Consider the following 16761-nt stretch of genomic DNA (forward strand, 5'->3'; position numbering starts at 1 on the left):
GAATATGGCCCGACTTAACATACTAACAGGTGATTATTCCAAGATTATCAGCAAGAAGAGCTACCATTGAACGGTCACTTGCTATAAACTAGACAATTTGTTAAGTCCTTTACAGGTAATATTTCATTTAATCTTCCCAACCACCATGTGATATCTCCATTTTTGCAAATGGGGAAACAAAGGCAGAGGTTAGTTATTAGCCCAAGCTCATACAGCTACAAAGTGGCAGAGCTGGGCTTCATATCCTAGTTCTCTCTAAATCCACAGGCTGGGCTTTTAACCACTTGAATAACTGATATTTTTGAGTAAACTGTGTTTCAGACACCATTCTATAACCTGTATGTGTGTTAATTCCTTCAATCCTCACAGCTAGTTCATCTAAACATATTATTTATAATCTTTATAGAATCTTCATGAAACCTCATCTCTACTAAAAATACAAAAAAATTAGCTGGGCCGTCATGGCAGGTGCCTGCAATCCCAGCTACTAGGGAGGCTGAGACAGGAGAATGGCTTGAACCCGGGAGGCGGAGGTTGCAGTGAGCCAAGATCACACCACTGCACTTCAGCCTGGGCAACAGAGCGAGACTCCATCTCAAAAAAAAAAAAAAATTCTTTATAGTATTGATAAAGAAACTGTGACATAGGCAAGTGAAGTCACTCTTCCAACATTACACAGCCAGAAAATGGCAGAGCTGGAATTTGAAGCCAGGCATTCTGGATTCCAAGTCCTGAACTGATTACCGCAGACTCCCGATTTAGGAGCCTGAACACCAGGTGCTTCTAAATATGTGACTCATTGTTATCTGATTTATTTTTAAATGGAGGTCCATCCTGATATGCGTAGTATCCCATTCCATCCTCCACCCCACTAAGCAAAAACAGAAACTGTATTTTTCACAGATTTCCTTTGCTTCCTACAGGATCACCCCGGGGAAGTCACTTGGTCATCCTCAACTTCTTCATCTTTAAAACAGAGTAAGATCGAATAGCAGGTCTACATTTTTTAACTTTTATTTTAAGTTCAGGGGTACAAGCGCAGGTTTGTTACATAGGTAGACTTGTGTCATGGGGGTTTGTTGAACAGATTATTTCATCACCCAGGTATTCAGCCTAGTACCCATTAGTTATTTCTCCTGATCCTCTCCCTCCTCCCAACTTCCACCCTCCAAAAGGCCCCAGTGTGTGTTGTTCCCATCTATGTGTCTGTGTGTTCTCATCATTTAGCTCCCATTTATAAGTGAGAACATGTGGTATCAGGTTTTCTGTTCCTGTGTTAGTTTGCTGAGGATAATGACCTCCAGCTCCACTCATGTCCCTGCAAAGGACATGATATTCTTTTTATGGCTGCATAGTATTCCATGGTGTATATGTACCACAACTTCTTTATCCATTCTATCACTGATGGGCATTTAGGTTGATTCCAGGTCTTTGCTATTGTGAATAGTGCTCCTGTGAACATACACATGCATGTGTCTTTATAAAAGAATGAGCATGTCTACTTTTAGTTCTTTGAGAAATCTTCATACTGTTTTCCATAGTTGTTGTACCAATTTACATCCACACCAACAGTGTATAAGTGTTCCCTTTTCACTGCATCTACACCATCTTTTTTTTTTTTTTTTACTTTTTAATAATGGCCTTTTGGGGGTAAGGTACTATTCGGGTGACAGGTATGTAAAAGCCCAGACTTCATCACTATACAATTCATCCATGTAACCAAAAAACACTTGCACCCTTAAATCTATTGAAATAAGATAAATAAATAGAATAAGATCAGCTTTCTCTCCCACCTCACCTGGCTACTATAGTGTAAAAAGGCAATGTTTTTGCATATGGGAGCTCTATCAACATTTTAGGGATTAGGAGCAGGCACACAACTGGAAGATGTTGATTGATCTTGTGGGAGTAGGATCCCACCTACCTCTCTCCTGCAAGTGACTCAGTTCATACCCTAAATGTCATGACTAAGGTTAGTTTTAAAGATACCAGGCTACTACTTAAGAAGCCAGCTCTAGATTGCATTTACAATGATACCAACTTCTGGGTGGGAAATGGGGGTCTAGCCCAATCGGGGAATGGGGGATTTGGGGCACAAGGTAAGACGGAGAGGAAGGGAAGGGGTTAGCTAGTCTCCACTTTGCTTCACCTCTAACCTTCCCAGGCCTGACCCCACCTCTGGACCCTCTCCCCCGGCAACCCACATAAGAAGCCAGCAAATGCACCTCTCGTTGTTTACCAGAAGGGGTCACTGCAGAGCGGGTAGCGCTTTCAGGCACTCAAATAAGCGGACGCAGGCAGGTCGAACACACACGCTTCAAACGTAGGTACCCTTTGGGATGGGTACTCATTTACTCCAAGGTTCTTTCTTCTCCTGCCCCATCTTATCCTCTCTGTTGGCCTCTTCCTCTTCACCTCCTAGTTACCTCCTGTTCCCCTTCAGAGAATTTCTGGAGTTCCCATTGTTCTCCCGACCCCCCGCCCTACCGCGCCCTCATTGGGTCCCCATTGCTATCTGCATTAGCAAAGAGCAGGAGTTTATTCTCGCTGTGACTGGCACTCAGCACCAGGTGCTTGGAGGCCTTTAAGACTGAGTGAGGCCTCCTTCCAGGAATTTACAGCCTAGAAAGTGGAAGCGGGGTTGGGGGGAAGGGGGGGTGTTAGGTGGGAGATGGGGGAGTAGCAACTCTGCTAAGATTAAAAGGCTTCCAGGAAGGCAAGGGCTGAGGGGTCCCGCCACGATCTCCTTTTTTTTTTTGTAACGAAAACCCTGGGGAAAACAAGAGTCATTCTAACCAGATCCTCTGTGTCTGGGGTTGATTTGGGATTCTAAACCTCCACTTGCTTGGGATTACGATTGAACTGCGAGGCGGTAAGAAGATGGGGAGAAGACCGAAAAGTAACTATCCCCCTGCTAATCCTCGAGATTTTCCTCTCCAACCCTCCCACTAAGCGCTTTCTTTTCCAAAACCTACTCCTTTCCCGAGACTAGCGGCATTAGGAAAAGTGGCTGCAGGCGGATTCCCCAGGAGTGGATGGGGGTGGGGTGGGGTGGGAGGGGAACTCTTTCCTTTGGACGGGGTTGGCGGCAGGGACGCTGGGCAGGCCGGCTGTGAGACACAAAAGAGATACCCTTGACAGCTCCGCATGCACAGATGTAACGCTGCGCCCCTCGGCGGGCGGGGGCCCGGCTCGGCAGATGGCGAGAAGCCGAATTGGTGAGGGATTGTCGATCAAATGGCACTTTCTGGGTGGTGGAGACCTCGCTAACCCCTGGCGCAAAGAGGAACCCAGGGGACCCTCTGTACCGGCCTAGACCGTCTCTCCCAAAAGTGAGGGTCTGGGGGAGGCCGGCTGGGTGGATAGATTAAGTTTTTTACGCCCCCCCACTCCCCACCCCCGCAGAAGATCAGCTACAAGACTTGTGAAGGGGCTGGAAAGAAAGGTGGCCTGGCCCCAAGGGGGCACCCAAGAAAGGGCTGAGTAAGGCCAGCGATGATGGGAGAGGAGAGGGGCCTGGGAAGCAGTATCTCCTGCCTGGCGCAGATTGGGGTGCCAGGATGGCTTCTCAGAGGGATCAGCGCTGCAACTCCGTCGCCGCGGGGCCCTGGTGACAGGCGCACGCCCCGCCCTTTCTCCTCCCAAGACCTGCGGGCTTTTGTTATGCAGATGGCGGCAGGAGGCTGAGCCTGAGTAGGAGGGGGTTGGTGGGGAGGAGGAGAGACGGAGAGGGGGGAGGAAAGTGCAGCTCGCGCGACCAGCCTCCTCTTCCAACGTCACATTGTGCGAGAGACAAAACCCGGGCGCGCCGGAGCTCACACGCGCAGGCACACACATCCGACCCCGTCCCCTCTTTTCTCCTGGTGCTGCCCAGAAAGCCAGCCCTCCCTTCTCTTCTTGGGGCGCAGAGGCTCAGCCAGCTCAGAACGCAGCCTGGAGCCGACCCAGAAGGGCGAAGAAAGCCCGGCGGACGAACCTCCTTTCTCTGCTGCCTGCCCGGGCTGGGGCGTCCCATCCCCCGCCCTGAACTCCGATCTCTCCCACCCCGCCCCTCTCTGGGTTTCACCCGGACAGAGCCCGGAGCTGGGTGTCGCCCCCGTTTGGAATCCACGTTTCAGCACTTTGGACAGCGCCCCGGGCACCCCGGCCCCTTTGGGTTGGCGATGGCGAGCGTTCAGCAAGGCGAGAAGCAGCTTTTTGAGAAGTTCTGGCGAGGAACCTTCAAAGCGGTGGCCACCCCCCGTCCCGAGAGCATCATTGTCGCCAGTATCACGGCCCGCAAGCCGCTGCCAAGGTAATGATCTCCTTCTTAGAAGGGGGGATCCTGAAGGTTCTCCTTTCTGGCCTGTGCCCCAGAGCCCGGAGGGGTGGATGCAGGCAGCCGGGCCAGGGCGCCTGTCTTTTCCCGTCACTACTTGGCGGCTCCCGCTGAAACATGGGAACTCATTGCTTGTGTGAGGTGGAAGATGGTGAGAAGGGACAGGAATTCTTTGGGGAAAGCAACGCTCATTGGACCCCCGTAGCTCCTATTCAAGAGGTTTTGCTACCTGAGGGTGGGCGGTGCAGGTGGGGCACGACTTGACTGAAAAACTTTTCTTAGTGTGACAGAGTCCAGAGGGCAGGTGGGCCAAGGAATGGTGGATTTGAGATGTTTGGGGGCTGTTGTACCAGAAAAGGAGAATTGAGCCAGCTCAAGCAGCGTTCAGAGATAGCACACATTTCCATCCTCGGCTCGGAAACTAGCGAGCTTTGAACATTTTTGACAAAAGCCCATATGCTGTTCCCTCAAATACACCCAAAACAGCACCCTCCTCCACGCCTTTCTGGCGGCTGCTGCCGCTGCTGCTGAATTCTCTCCTCCCCAGCATACAAAACCAAGACTGAGCTCAGGAGTCAGGGAGGAGCCTTCCAAGATCGTGAAGATGATCTTGGAAGAGTTTTATTTTGTTTGTTTTTTTTTTTCAAAAAGAATCTGATTGCTTTGAACTCTGGGATGAGAACGGATCCTTGGATAGTGGTAGACATGGTGCCAATGGAAGGAAGAATAAGGGAAGAAATGAAAGAAACAGGGGAACAGGAGGTGGGGTGAGAGGGAGAGGAGGTTGGGGGAAAATGGAAGCATTCCAAGACAGAGAAAAATCCAATTCTTTTCATAAATCATTCAATTTAGAGGAGTTTAAGAATGAAGGGAAGAAGGCTGTGCCCTCTGTCAGGGAAAATCAACGTAGTATGAAAACTCATCTTTGCTGGTGTTGGATGAGTGGTTTAGTAGGAGAAAAGAAAGAAGTGGACCAGGGGGACCACTTGGAGGATTTATTAATCCTGGCAGTCTGCATTAGGGAGCAGATTGAAAACATGTCTGCAAAAGTGCTTCGGACAGACTGAACGTCTGTTCTGGCACAACTGATTCTGAACTTTCCAGTGAGTGTGAGGTGGAAGACGTATGGGGAATTATGTCTGAAGAATCAAAGCCAGACTGGAGAAGTTTTCCTCTTCACTGTCTTATTGAGGATCATACAGGTCTTTAGAGAAATGGGTGTCCCATTTTAGGAATGGGTGGACAAGCAACACAACAGGCCAGTAGGGTGTAGCAGGCTTCAAGCTGAAGCAGCACCAGCCAGTGCTTGCAGACAGGAAGGAGGGGACACCCATCCACCCACTGACACAGGCTGGAGAAGGGGAACAATAATACCAAATGCCATTAAAAGCTGATGCTTCTCTGCTTTGAAAGAGGTTCTTTGTATAGAGTTTTGACATCAGTGGTTTTTATCTTCCTGGGTTTCTGCTATCTATTCCACCTTTGGAACGTACCTACTGTTGGCTAATCAGGTGCTGCACTGGCCAAAGCAAATGCCCTTGTAGAAGGAACTAGAGGAAATTTCACAGGAAACTAGAAGTATGGCATTTAGTCCAGAGTCTTCCATCTATTTTAGGAGTGCAGGGAGAGGAAAGCGGATTCTTGGTGGTGTTTTGATTCAGGAAAGCACACCTAATGTCCGCCTTGCTTGGTACTTTCCACTTTTGTCTGTCTGTCTGTTACTGTCCTACCCTTTTCTTGGTCATATTTGCAATCACATGAATGACCTGCAAGGTCTTTCAACCCTCATGCTTTCTGCAGCTTTTTGCTAATTCTAATGTAATCCTTCTGAGACTTTTATAATACCCCACTCCCCCTCTGCAACCAGTATCATTTCACTCTTGGTGCCTTTTAATGTCATGGGTCTCCTTTGCCCTAGAAACAACCCCTGGGGTGAAAGCCTGAACCATAAGCCCTGGATTTATGTCACGCTAGGAGAATCCTGTGTAATACTTCTGTAATAGGCGTGGCCTCTCTGTAGAACAGATTCCAGTTTCATAACTGTTACTCCTGGTTTGGGGTAGAGAGTGAGAAGGGAACATTTGTTTCCAAGTCCTCAGGAAAGGTTGGATTGGAGTTGTCTTTTAACAGACTGGATAAAACCTGAATCATTCCCATTCTCACCCAAGCCAGCCACATCCAGTGACATTCAATTTCCACTTCCTTTTCAACATTCTACACTTACTTAAGGGTGAAAGTACCATGTTTCCAAAGCTGAGTTCTCAAGAGGAAAGAAGACAGAGGCACTGGCACAATATCAGCTGGGTTTGGGTGGCTTCCTCTAGAGGCAATCTGGGGACTTGGTCTCATCAGAAATGTTGTTTAGTTCCATGAGTCAAGCCCAGATCACAGTCGGCAGACCAGCACATGTAGCAGTCTGCAGAGGGATGGTAGGGAGTGAGTGGAGGAACCACTAGTCAGTCCTGTTGGTGTCACACTTAATATTTGTTTATAGATGAAGGCCACCCCCCGAATAAACTTCCTCAGGATACTTTAAGTCTATCTCTGAAGGTAATTTAGTACCAGGATAGAAACACATATTCAATTCATTGATTTTATATTTTATAGCAATATGCATACATCATGCAACTGCAATCTAAGCAACCCCCTGCTTAGTCTCTCTTTCTCCTCTCCCCCTCTGTGAGGCATACTTGATGAAGCAATAGCTTTATAATGTATCAAATTGCAACCAGATGTCTGCCTCAAATGTCAGAACAGTATAGCAGAGTGGGAAGCAGTATATCATAGTGGTTAAGAGCTCAGACTTGAGCATGAGACAACCTGGATTCCTGTCCTGTTTCTATCATTTACTAGCTATGTATCCTGAACAAGTAGTTTTACCACACTGAGCTTGAAAATAGAAATAATAACAGTAACCCCTCAGACAACAGGTTGTAAGTATTGAGGTAGGTGAAGCTCTACCCCTATGTGTGGTGCATGGTGTTGTTTAGTAGACATTGACTCTGGAACAAAGCGTAGAGTGGCCAAAAGGAAAGCAACAACTCCTCATCATTGTGTTCTCCATGCCTACCCATTTCTCCCCCAAGTAATGCTGACCATTTTTACTGGGATTTCAACTCCTGATGGACAACTACATTCAGATGAAGTTAACACACATGAGGCAGGGTAGAAAGTGGTCCCATAATCCTCATCTCTGAGAAGAGGTTAGCTGCTTTCTGATCTGACTGTTTCAGTTAGGGTGTTGGGGATAACAAATAATTATCTGGATTCAGAATTGATTGGTATAACATTTCCATGGAGCATTCTGTTGGTTTGTATAGAGAAGACCAGGTACTGTCAGTCTAAAGAAAGCTCAAACTCCTTGAAAAATCACAATTTTAATCCCACGGTTTCATCAAATCTACAGTGACTGTGTGATTTATAGTTTATATCAAAATGTCTTTAAGAATGAAAGAGGGTGTCATTGGTAATTATTCTAGGATGGAAGATCTAACAGAGATAATCCCAGGCAAACCAGAATGTAGAGTGGTCCTTGTCAAATTTTATCTACCAGCAGGAAGGGAACCAGCATGAATTGATAAGATATGTGAATCTCTAAATTGTAGAGAGCCACCTCCCTTTTATCCCCACCCAAGAAGGGTAGTCATTTTGCCTGGCATTAACTTAATTCTCTTTCTTAATTTCTTAGCCTAGAAAAGTTTGTGTCTAAGAAGTTTCAGCTCGGTGAAAACCTAGTGCTTAAGGCTAGATCAAGCCACAATATGATTTCATATCACCATATCGACAAATAGTAGCAGCTAAAGGCTTAATGAACATGTAAAAATCATTTGAAATGAGCATATCAGTTGTTTATGGATGCATGAGTATTAGTAAAGGGCTAGAAAAGATATCCCCTTAAATAGAATACGCATTTTCCTTACAATTCTTTTAGCAAGCTATTAATTTTCTTCAAAAATCCTTTCTATGCAGAATGGACCAGAAGCAGACTTCAGCCCAGGCCCTGTCCAAAAGGCCATAAATTCCGAACTATTGGAGATTTTACTGCACAAAGGGAAATTGTAAGGCAGAAAAAAAAAATGCCTTTGAACCATTTAATTCAAGACTCCCCTCGGTGCCAAGAGATCAGTTAGCATGTTTGTGCTGACTTGACCACCAGGAGCCGGGTGAGGGGCTGTTGAGAGGCGATTTTCTGGCAGCAGCCTGTGGTTAAGAGCCAATGTACTGAGGGTCACAGAAAATGCTTGCCCTGGCAGTGAATGAGCGTTTTTCTCTGGGAAGGGAGCGTTATTGTGTGGGTCAAATCTTTCTCCTTTTGAAAGGCGAAATTTGTTGAATGGGATACAGGGGTTGGTTGCAGGGGTCATTTCTGACATTCTGCTGTGTTCACCCGGCAAACGTGCTATCTTAGAGAACCAGGATGTGGTAGATGTTCAGCGAATGTTGGATGCATTAATTAGATGAATGTGCATGGTTCAAACCCAGCAACAGATTAGCTCTCTCCCCACCCCACCTCCAATTCTGAGAGGCTGAGGCTTCTGATCAATGCAACTTGAAAGACACACACACTGCAAATAGATTCGACTCTCCCTGGTGTCAGAATGAGGTTCCCTAGATAGAGACATCTGCCTGGTTGGGCAAGTAGACATGTTAGCCAGTATGGGGGCAGGAGGTTGGACTAAATGCCACTTGGATACGCTTTCCAGGCCTGTGAGTCTCCATTACCTCCACCCCTGCTCCAGGCCACCAAAAAAAGGGAACATCCCTAAAACCCTAACTCCTTTAATAGGGAAGGAAGCCTGGGTCATGTGCCTTCTTCTCCATGAACACTTCAGGCGTGCTGCGGAAGCGCAATACATTTTTTAAAAAAAAAAATCTTTTTTTTTTTTTCAGAGTGGCTGGATTTACCTTCCTGTGAAGTGGAAGAATTCACAGGGGCTTAGCAAAACTAGAGCTCTTAAATTGCTTGTTCCTAAGACTTTCGCTGAAGTGTGAGAGAATATTTCTGAGGTAGAGGAGTAGAATGATGAAGAGTTTGAGCTCTGAAGTCAAATCTATCCAGGCTCAAATCTTTCTTTGTTACGTGCAAGCTGCAGGACCTGCTAGTCACTTCACCTCTTTGTGCCTCAGCCTCCCCATCTGTGAAATACTCCTCTGCTGGAGTTGTAGTGAGGAGTGAATGAGATAATTTATATAAAGAGCATGGCACTGTGCCTGGTACAAACCCAGATCTCCATAAAGCAGATGCTCTTGTGTACTATGCCAGGGGCTACCCAATGAGATGCAGAGAGGGAGGCTGCTAAAGCCCCTTACTACCTGGGCTGCGCTTGTTCAGTAGTGATGCTTGGGTTCTGTGGACTGGACTCCTGAGCCACCCCAATGCTCTGTATTCACTTTTAAATGTGGCTTTGGTGTTCTCTGAAGAGCCACTGGAGATCAGTAGAGCTGTTTAAAACATTTGACAGACCCCAAGGGCACACTAATCAAAGGAAGTGTTTTATTTTATTGGTTGCAAATGCTTACGGGCTATGAGACTTGGCAAGCAGCTTGACCTTCTCAATCTCAGTTTTCTCATCCATAAAATGGGGCTAATAATAGCAGCTCCCTCCAGGAGCTGCTGTGAGGACTGGATGAACTAATTTATGGAAAGTGCTATTTGGCACCCAGTCAGGGCTCCATCAGTGTCGGTTCTTGCTATAAATAATAAATGATAGGTTTTTTCATTACTATTTGCCAGGCCCATTGGGGAGAAAAAAGTTGAATGTCCTCTTGTGAGGGCCTCAGAGTTTCGTAGCAAAGGTAGACACAACATAAGTACATATTTCATAAGGCAGATAGTCTTTTTAATTTTTAAAATTTGTTTTCACATAACTGTACATATTTGGGGGTAATAGTGATGTTGTGATACGTATAATGTACAGTGATCAGATCATGTAATTAACATATCCATCATCTCAAACATTTATAATTTCTTTTATTGGAAACATTCAGTATTTTCCTTCTAGCTCTTTGAAACTGTAAAACATATTATTGTCTTAAGTACGATAATGTAGGGAGAAATAAAGACAGAGGAATGTAAAAAAAAAACCAGTGAAGGGAGAGACCCTTAATGAAGCATGAAGTCCCTTGCTTATAGTCACACAGTTATTCTTAGTTATCTGATCTGCAAAATGGGGATGATTCTTCTATTTCATCAACATTATCTACAAATACAAGGAATGATCAGAGAAAATGAGAACTTTGCCCCCAGCAGGGTCCCGAAGACCATTTCTTTTTCTAGGAGAAAAAGCAGGCTAAACTCTCTGAGGGGAATATTAACTGCTGGGGAATAGTCAATGCTAGTCGAGGGGAGCCGTGGAAGGGAGCTGCTCATATAATATACATTTTCCAGCTCAAGGATGCAGTCTCTGGTGTGAGCTATTAGGCTTCTTGTCCTTCACGGACCAGCTCTGGCTAATAGGAAATCCAGTCTGCATTCCATGAACAACCACCAGTGATGGGGGGATTATAGCGAGCCTGCAAATGTGGAAGATAAAATTAATCACAGGGGAATGAATACACAAAGTGGAAGAAGCTGCACGTTGGCTAAAAAAAAATTAAGTTGTACTTTCATTCATTTATTCAGTCATTCAACATTTTTATTGAACCACTACTCAACGTAACAGTGAATGAACACAGGAACTCCCTGTTCCCATGGAGGAGAAAGACAATGAATGAAAAACCAAATAAATAAATGAGAGCTGATGGTAATGCGTTCTGTAAAGAACAATAAAGCCAAGGAAAGGAACAGAGGGTGAGGGAATGAGCTGCTTTGTTGGACAGCATGATCCCTGAATGAAGGGAGAGGTGAGCTGTGAGGATAAGTGAGAGAAAACTGTTTGAGGCAGAGGGAACAGCAAGTGCAAAGGCCCTGAGGTAGAAGGATGCTTGGTGTATTTGAGAAATAGCAAGGAGGTCAGTGTGGCTAGAGCAGAGTGAGTGAATGGGAGAGTGACAGAAGATGATTCCCAGGATGCAGGCAGAAAACCAATCAAGTGGGGCCTTGTAAGCCAGTTCAGGAAATTCCTAGGTCCTAGGCTGGGGGCAGGAGGTGGTCCCAGGGGGGTTCTTGCCTTCTCAGGCAGAGTTCCAGATCTGATCTGCTTCTGTTGACCCCTCTTTCCTGACTCTCATGCAGCCAGTGATGACTTTGAACAGCAATATCAGAAGATTGGCTGGGCCCCTCCATGTGTTATGGACAATCATGAAATTTACAGTCTCTTTGATTGTGCACAATCAGATCAGGAAACTTTAAAGATGCTATTTAGACTTCCAAATAGCAGTGATAGATTTTGTTTCCACAGTGCAAGGGTTTGGTCTCTCATATTCATGCATGCAAACCTAGGCTATCCCTTGCACCCAGTAGCCCCCTCCACTGCACACTCTTGAAGCTACAGTCTGCTCTTTCTCTCTCTCTCCCTCTGTGTATCTCTCCCGGCACCTGTCCCCCCACACCTTCCAGCCCTCCACACCATTTGAAATTTTGCTGAGGGAGCTCCCATATGCTACAGCCTGTGTGTGGAGCTCTGTGAAATAAAACACTGAATTAAGATGTCATAGAGAAAAAGCCAAACCAAATACAGGAACAATGGCGAACCCTAAAACAGTCATTAAGTAATTCATGTCTACATGTGTCTGTTCAAAACAAATATTAAGATCCTCTGGACGCAAATATTTCTCATCTGGAGAATCCCCTGGTTGCTAGATTCCCAGAGCTTAGATGCCGCTGTCAGACAGCTTTGCTGAGTACAAACACCAACAGATCACTGTTCTCTGGCTTCATTAAAAGTTAAGCTTAGGCAGCTGAGCAGGAATTTAGAAGACAGTTGCCACTTCTGCAGAAAGAGAGGTGCCATTTGGGCCTGAAGCGTGCATCTTCACGGTGTGTGTGCGCGCTCACTTGCGGTGGGAATGTGTGTGCTAAGAGCCTTGTGTTACTATGTGCCTTGCCCTGTGCTGAACACATTTCATCTCTTATCCAATTCTATCCTTATAATAATTCCAGAAGAGAGGTGGCTTCAAGACCCTATTTTACAGATGAGAAAACGGAGGCTCTGAGAGTAGAAATGATCTGCTCACAGACGCATGGCTGGTAAGAGTCAGAATTGGAATGATAACCCAGAGCTCTCAATCAGCATGTTTATAGGATAAGACACTTTGCAGAGGAGGAAAAAAATGATATCAGAGAGGAGAGGTAAGCCCTGGGAATCCAGCAACCAGGGGAGTCTCTAGATGAGAAACCTTTGCATCCAGAGGATCTTACTATTTGTTTTGAACAGACACACGTAGACGTGAATTGCTTAATGACTGTTTCAGGGTTCGGCATTGTCTTATTTGGTTCGGCTTTGTCTCTACATCATCTTAATTCAGTGTGTGCCCACAATCACACGATGTGTAAGTGATGAAAGCAGGAGCTGAATTCGGGTCTGTCTGATTGCTAGTATATTCTTCTCTCCTGGCTGGACTTCCTGTCACTCTGGTTTGGGTTTTAAGATTGGGGGTGTTTTTGTTTTGTTTTGCTCATCTTGTTTTATGTTCAATCAGTTTAGGTGATTGCCATTGTTATAATCCCACTTCATACCACTCGCAGCAATACTGCTTTCCTCTCTCCTTGCCCCTCTTATCCATTATCCACATAGACCCAGAAGAACCTCTTTGAAAAGCACATCAGACCATGTAAGCCCTCTCTCCCTCCATCTAAAGCCCTCTATCACTTTCTCTTGTTTGTGTTTTTTTGGTTTGTTTTTGTTTTTGCTTTTGTTTTGAGACGGAGTCTCGCTCTGTCGCCCAGGCTGGAGTGCAGTGGTGCGAACTCAGCTCACTGCAACCTCCGCCTCCCGGGCTCAAGGAATTCTCCTGCCTCAGCCTCCCAAGTAGCTGGGATTACAGGCGCCCACCACTGCACTGAGCTAATTTTTGTATTTTTTTAGTAGAGACAGGGTTTCACCATGTTGGCCAGGCTGGTCTTGAACTCCTGACCTCAGATGATCCACCCTCCTCAGCCTTCCAAAGTACTGGGATTACAGGCGTGAGCCACCATGCCTGGCCCCATGTTTTTTTGAAGTATACAGAGCCAGCTTGCTGCCATGGCCTCTAGCCTCTTCATGGTCCAGTTCCTGCCCACCTCCCTGAGACCATTTCTAAAACGCCACCTCTCACTTCCTCTGCTTAGTTGCATCTTATTCCTTTTAGTTACTCACATTTCCCAGGCTCCTTCCTGCCACAGATCCTTTGCACATGCTTCTAGGAAAGCTCTTCATCTCCCCTGGTGCCTGATTTATGCCTACTCCGCTTTCCAGAGCTCAGAGCAAATGCTGTTTCCTTGGGGATCCTTCCACAATGATGCAGACTAAGTCATACCCCTCATTACAGACATTACTTTCTTATCACTGTTTTCAACACGTTTGTAATTGTATATGGATTTGGGCGATCATTGGCTAAAGCATACCTCTCCTCGCCTCATGAGGAGAGGGACTGTGACTATGAGCTCCTCGTTGAATGAATCTCTTTCCCCAGATACATGGCAGGGACCAAACACATGTTGGTAGAATGCATGAACTGTAGCACTTTCCCCTCATCGAATCACTTTCACACCTAATAGTCTGAACCATATGGAATTGCCAATATTCAAAACCAGTAATATTATTTCCTCTGATTCATAGGAGAATTGTTTGAACCACTGGGGATGGGGACCATGCCTGTCTCATTCTTTGCGGTATCCCAGCACCTAGTACAGTGGCTCAAGGTTGGTCATCTTTAAATATTTGTTGAATAAATTGTTAATGAGGACAATACAACCATAAGCACACTGTACAGATGAGAAAACTCAGAGACCTACAGAGGTGTATTAGAATCGTAGAGCTAACAGGACCTTAGGGATCACCTGATCTCATTTTACACGTGGAGGGCTGAGGGATAGTTTGATAACGTGCTTAACATATTGGAACCATAGTACGAATGTATAATTTGTAAATAAATACACATATATTGGGGTTTTGTTCTCAGCATTTCTCACTGAGAGAGATATGAGATAAAAGAAACTTTGGGGTCCATTGATCTAATTCAGCTCCTCTTTTAGCAGAAAGAGACACTGAAGCCTGCAAAAAGAGAGAGATTTGCCTAAGGTCTGTAGCCTGTAGGTGAGCTCTGGGTTCAGAGAAGTGATGTTTGCCCAACGTCAGGGCTCTTGTTTGAACTTCTCTGCTGCAACCAGGTGAGCAGACACTGGTTCTCTCTGGTGACCCCACCCACGCTGTGAGACATGACATCCCTCCCCCTCAGGGTCTCCTGTGGCACCTGCTGCCCACCCACTCGTCTGGGGATCCTGACAAGATGTCCATCTGCACCCAGCCTGTGCCTAGCAGAGCAGGTGAGCAGCTCTGGGTGTTTCTGGAATCAGATTTCAGAGCTTCCAGCTAATAAGGGGCTTTTGTTTGGCCAGTGTTTTGCCCCAGCCTCCTGTCCACAGGCAGGTGATTCTGGGACCCAACCCACATCCAAAAGGGGCAGGCATCTGAGCAGTGGTGCAGGATTTATCATATGGATGGTTGTTTGCTGCAGGAATGAGAGGCCATCATCATTATAGCACCTTTCAATGGTCAGTTCTTTATAAATCCTCATTGCCTCACTGTGGCACTTAGTCTACCGTCAGGATGAGAGGGCAGCCAGGGGGACCTTCAGAACTCAAATATAGCCTCTTCATTTGATAGATGGGGAGACTGAGGCACAGAAAGAGCACATGGCATTCCATATTGCATCAGAAAATTAGTGCCAAAGCTGTAGCTAAAATATGGGCTGCTTGGCACCCAGTCCCAAGACACCACACTGCTCAGAATTCCTTAGGGAAAGAAGACAGAAAAATCAATGTATTCACATTTTACAAACGGACCAATGAGGCTAAGAGATGTGAAATGATTTTCCTAAAGTCACATCATGAAATAATGGTATATCATTATTATCGTCACTGTTAAACTGTTACTATTGATCTTGTTTGATCCTCACCACAGTAAGTACCAGTGTTATGTCCATTTTAAAGATGAAGAAACTGAGGCTCAAGGTCTTATAAAGACCTGGAATAAGCTCCAGATCTCTTGACTCCAAGTTCAATGCCCTCATGCCACTGTGGGGAAAGATTTCTGACCCCAAAGAGGTTGTTCACTGAGCAGGGATCACCAGGCAAGGGTGGGAATGGTGTGACCGTCTCTAATCACTGACCCAGGCTGCACTGCCTAAGCATTCCCATTCAATCCCTGTCATTTCTGTTCACCCACAGAGTGTGCCAGCATCATGCCTCCTTCAACTGCTCTGTATATACTGTATCTTTTTCCTGCATGGAGAGTCTCTTAGAATGACATTCCTCTTAATGGCCTTGGGGGCATGGAGGGATTGGAGTGGGCCCCCAAAATTGAAAGGGGAACCCAGAGATCAGTAGCCTTAGGAAGAAACACCATGTACCCCATTATGGCAGGGACCATATTGAAGGGGAACAGGCCCCAAACTGCAGTGGGAAGAGTGCATGCTGGTCAGGAAACCTTCTTTCCATGGTGGGTCCTGGTTATATATGGCCCCCAAAGAAAAGACACCTTGACAACCAGAAGAAGTAGGGGTGGCCTCAAGATTGCTGTAGCCCAACCCTCCCTAACTGTTCATTTTACAGAAGGAATCTGGCACACAGTAGTCAAGTCACTTGCCTAAAGTCTCACAAGCAATCAATGCCATTGACAATGGGTTCATTGTAGGGCACTTGTGGGTTTTTGGAAAGAGAAAAACTAACATGATTGCTTTCTGCTGGGTGCTATAACACATGCCTGCAGCCCCAGCTACTCGAGAGGTTGATGAAGGAGGATCCATCCCTTAAGCCCAGGAGTTCTGGGCTGAAGTGTGCTATGCCAATGCGTTGTCTGCACTAAGTTTGGCATCAATATGGTGACCTCCCAGGAGCTGGGAACCACCAGGTTGCCTAAGGGAGGGTAAACCGGCCTAGGTCAGAAGCAGAACAGATCTAAACTCCCATGCTGATCAGTAGTGGGATTGCACCTGTGAATAGCTACTGCATTCCAGCCTGGGCAACATAGCAAGACCCCAACTCCAAAAAAATTAGTAAAAATAAATAAAAAATAAAAACGATTGCTTTCCACTGACCACTCCTATCCACACCCCAGAACACTGGCTGTTCCACCTTGGCTCTATAGCATTTATGTCCTTTTAACAAATCAACTCTCAAACTGTCCCCACGTGATGGTTTGAATGCAGGAGCTAGAGGCTGTGGTCTAAGTGCTCCTAGATGCTTTTAATGTTTTCCAGGGAAGCTCAGGCTGAGGCTTCCACCACAGAGACTCCCAGCTTGTGACTTGGGCAAGATGCCATTTCAGCCACCCTGATGTTTACTATCCCTACTCCAGTTCTTA

The 16761-nt window shown here is 46.0% G+C and overlaps 1 protein-coding gene across 1 annotated transcript in view; it reads left to right on the plus strand.

Annotated features, from left to right (window-relative positions):
* The first annotated feature begins 3085 nt into the window (after window positions 1–3085).
* SRRM4 (serine/arginine repetitive matrix 4) overlaps window positions 3086–16761 on the plus strand; it is a 182802-nt gene continuing 169126 nt past the window's right edge. The window contains exon 1 of the mRNA XM_024256814.3: window positions 3086–4294. Within this exon, the coding sequence (XP_024112582.1) occupies window positions 4164–4294 (131 nt within the window). The 5' untranslated portion in view covers window positions 3086–4163. The remainder of the gene's footprint in view (window positions 4295–16761) is intronic.

Source organism: Pongo abelii, chromosome 10 (assembly GCF_028885655.2).
Source record: "Pongo abelii isolate AG06213 chromosome 10, NHGRI_mPonAbe1-v2.0_pri, whole genome shotgun sequence".
Classification (NCBI taxonomy): Eukaryota; Metazoa; Chordata; class Mammalia; order Primates; family Hominidae; genus Pongo; species Pongo abelii.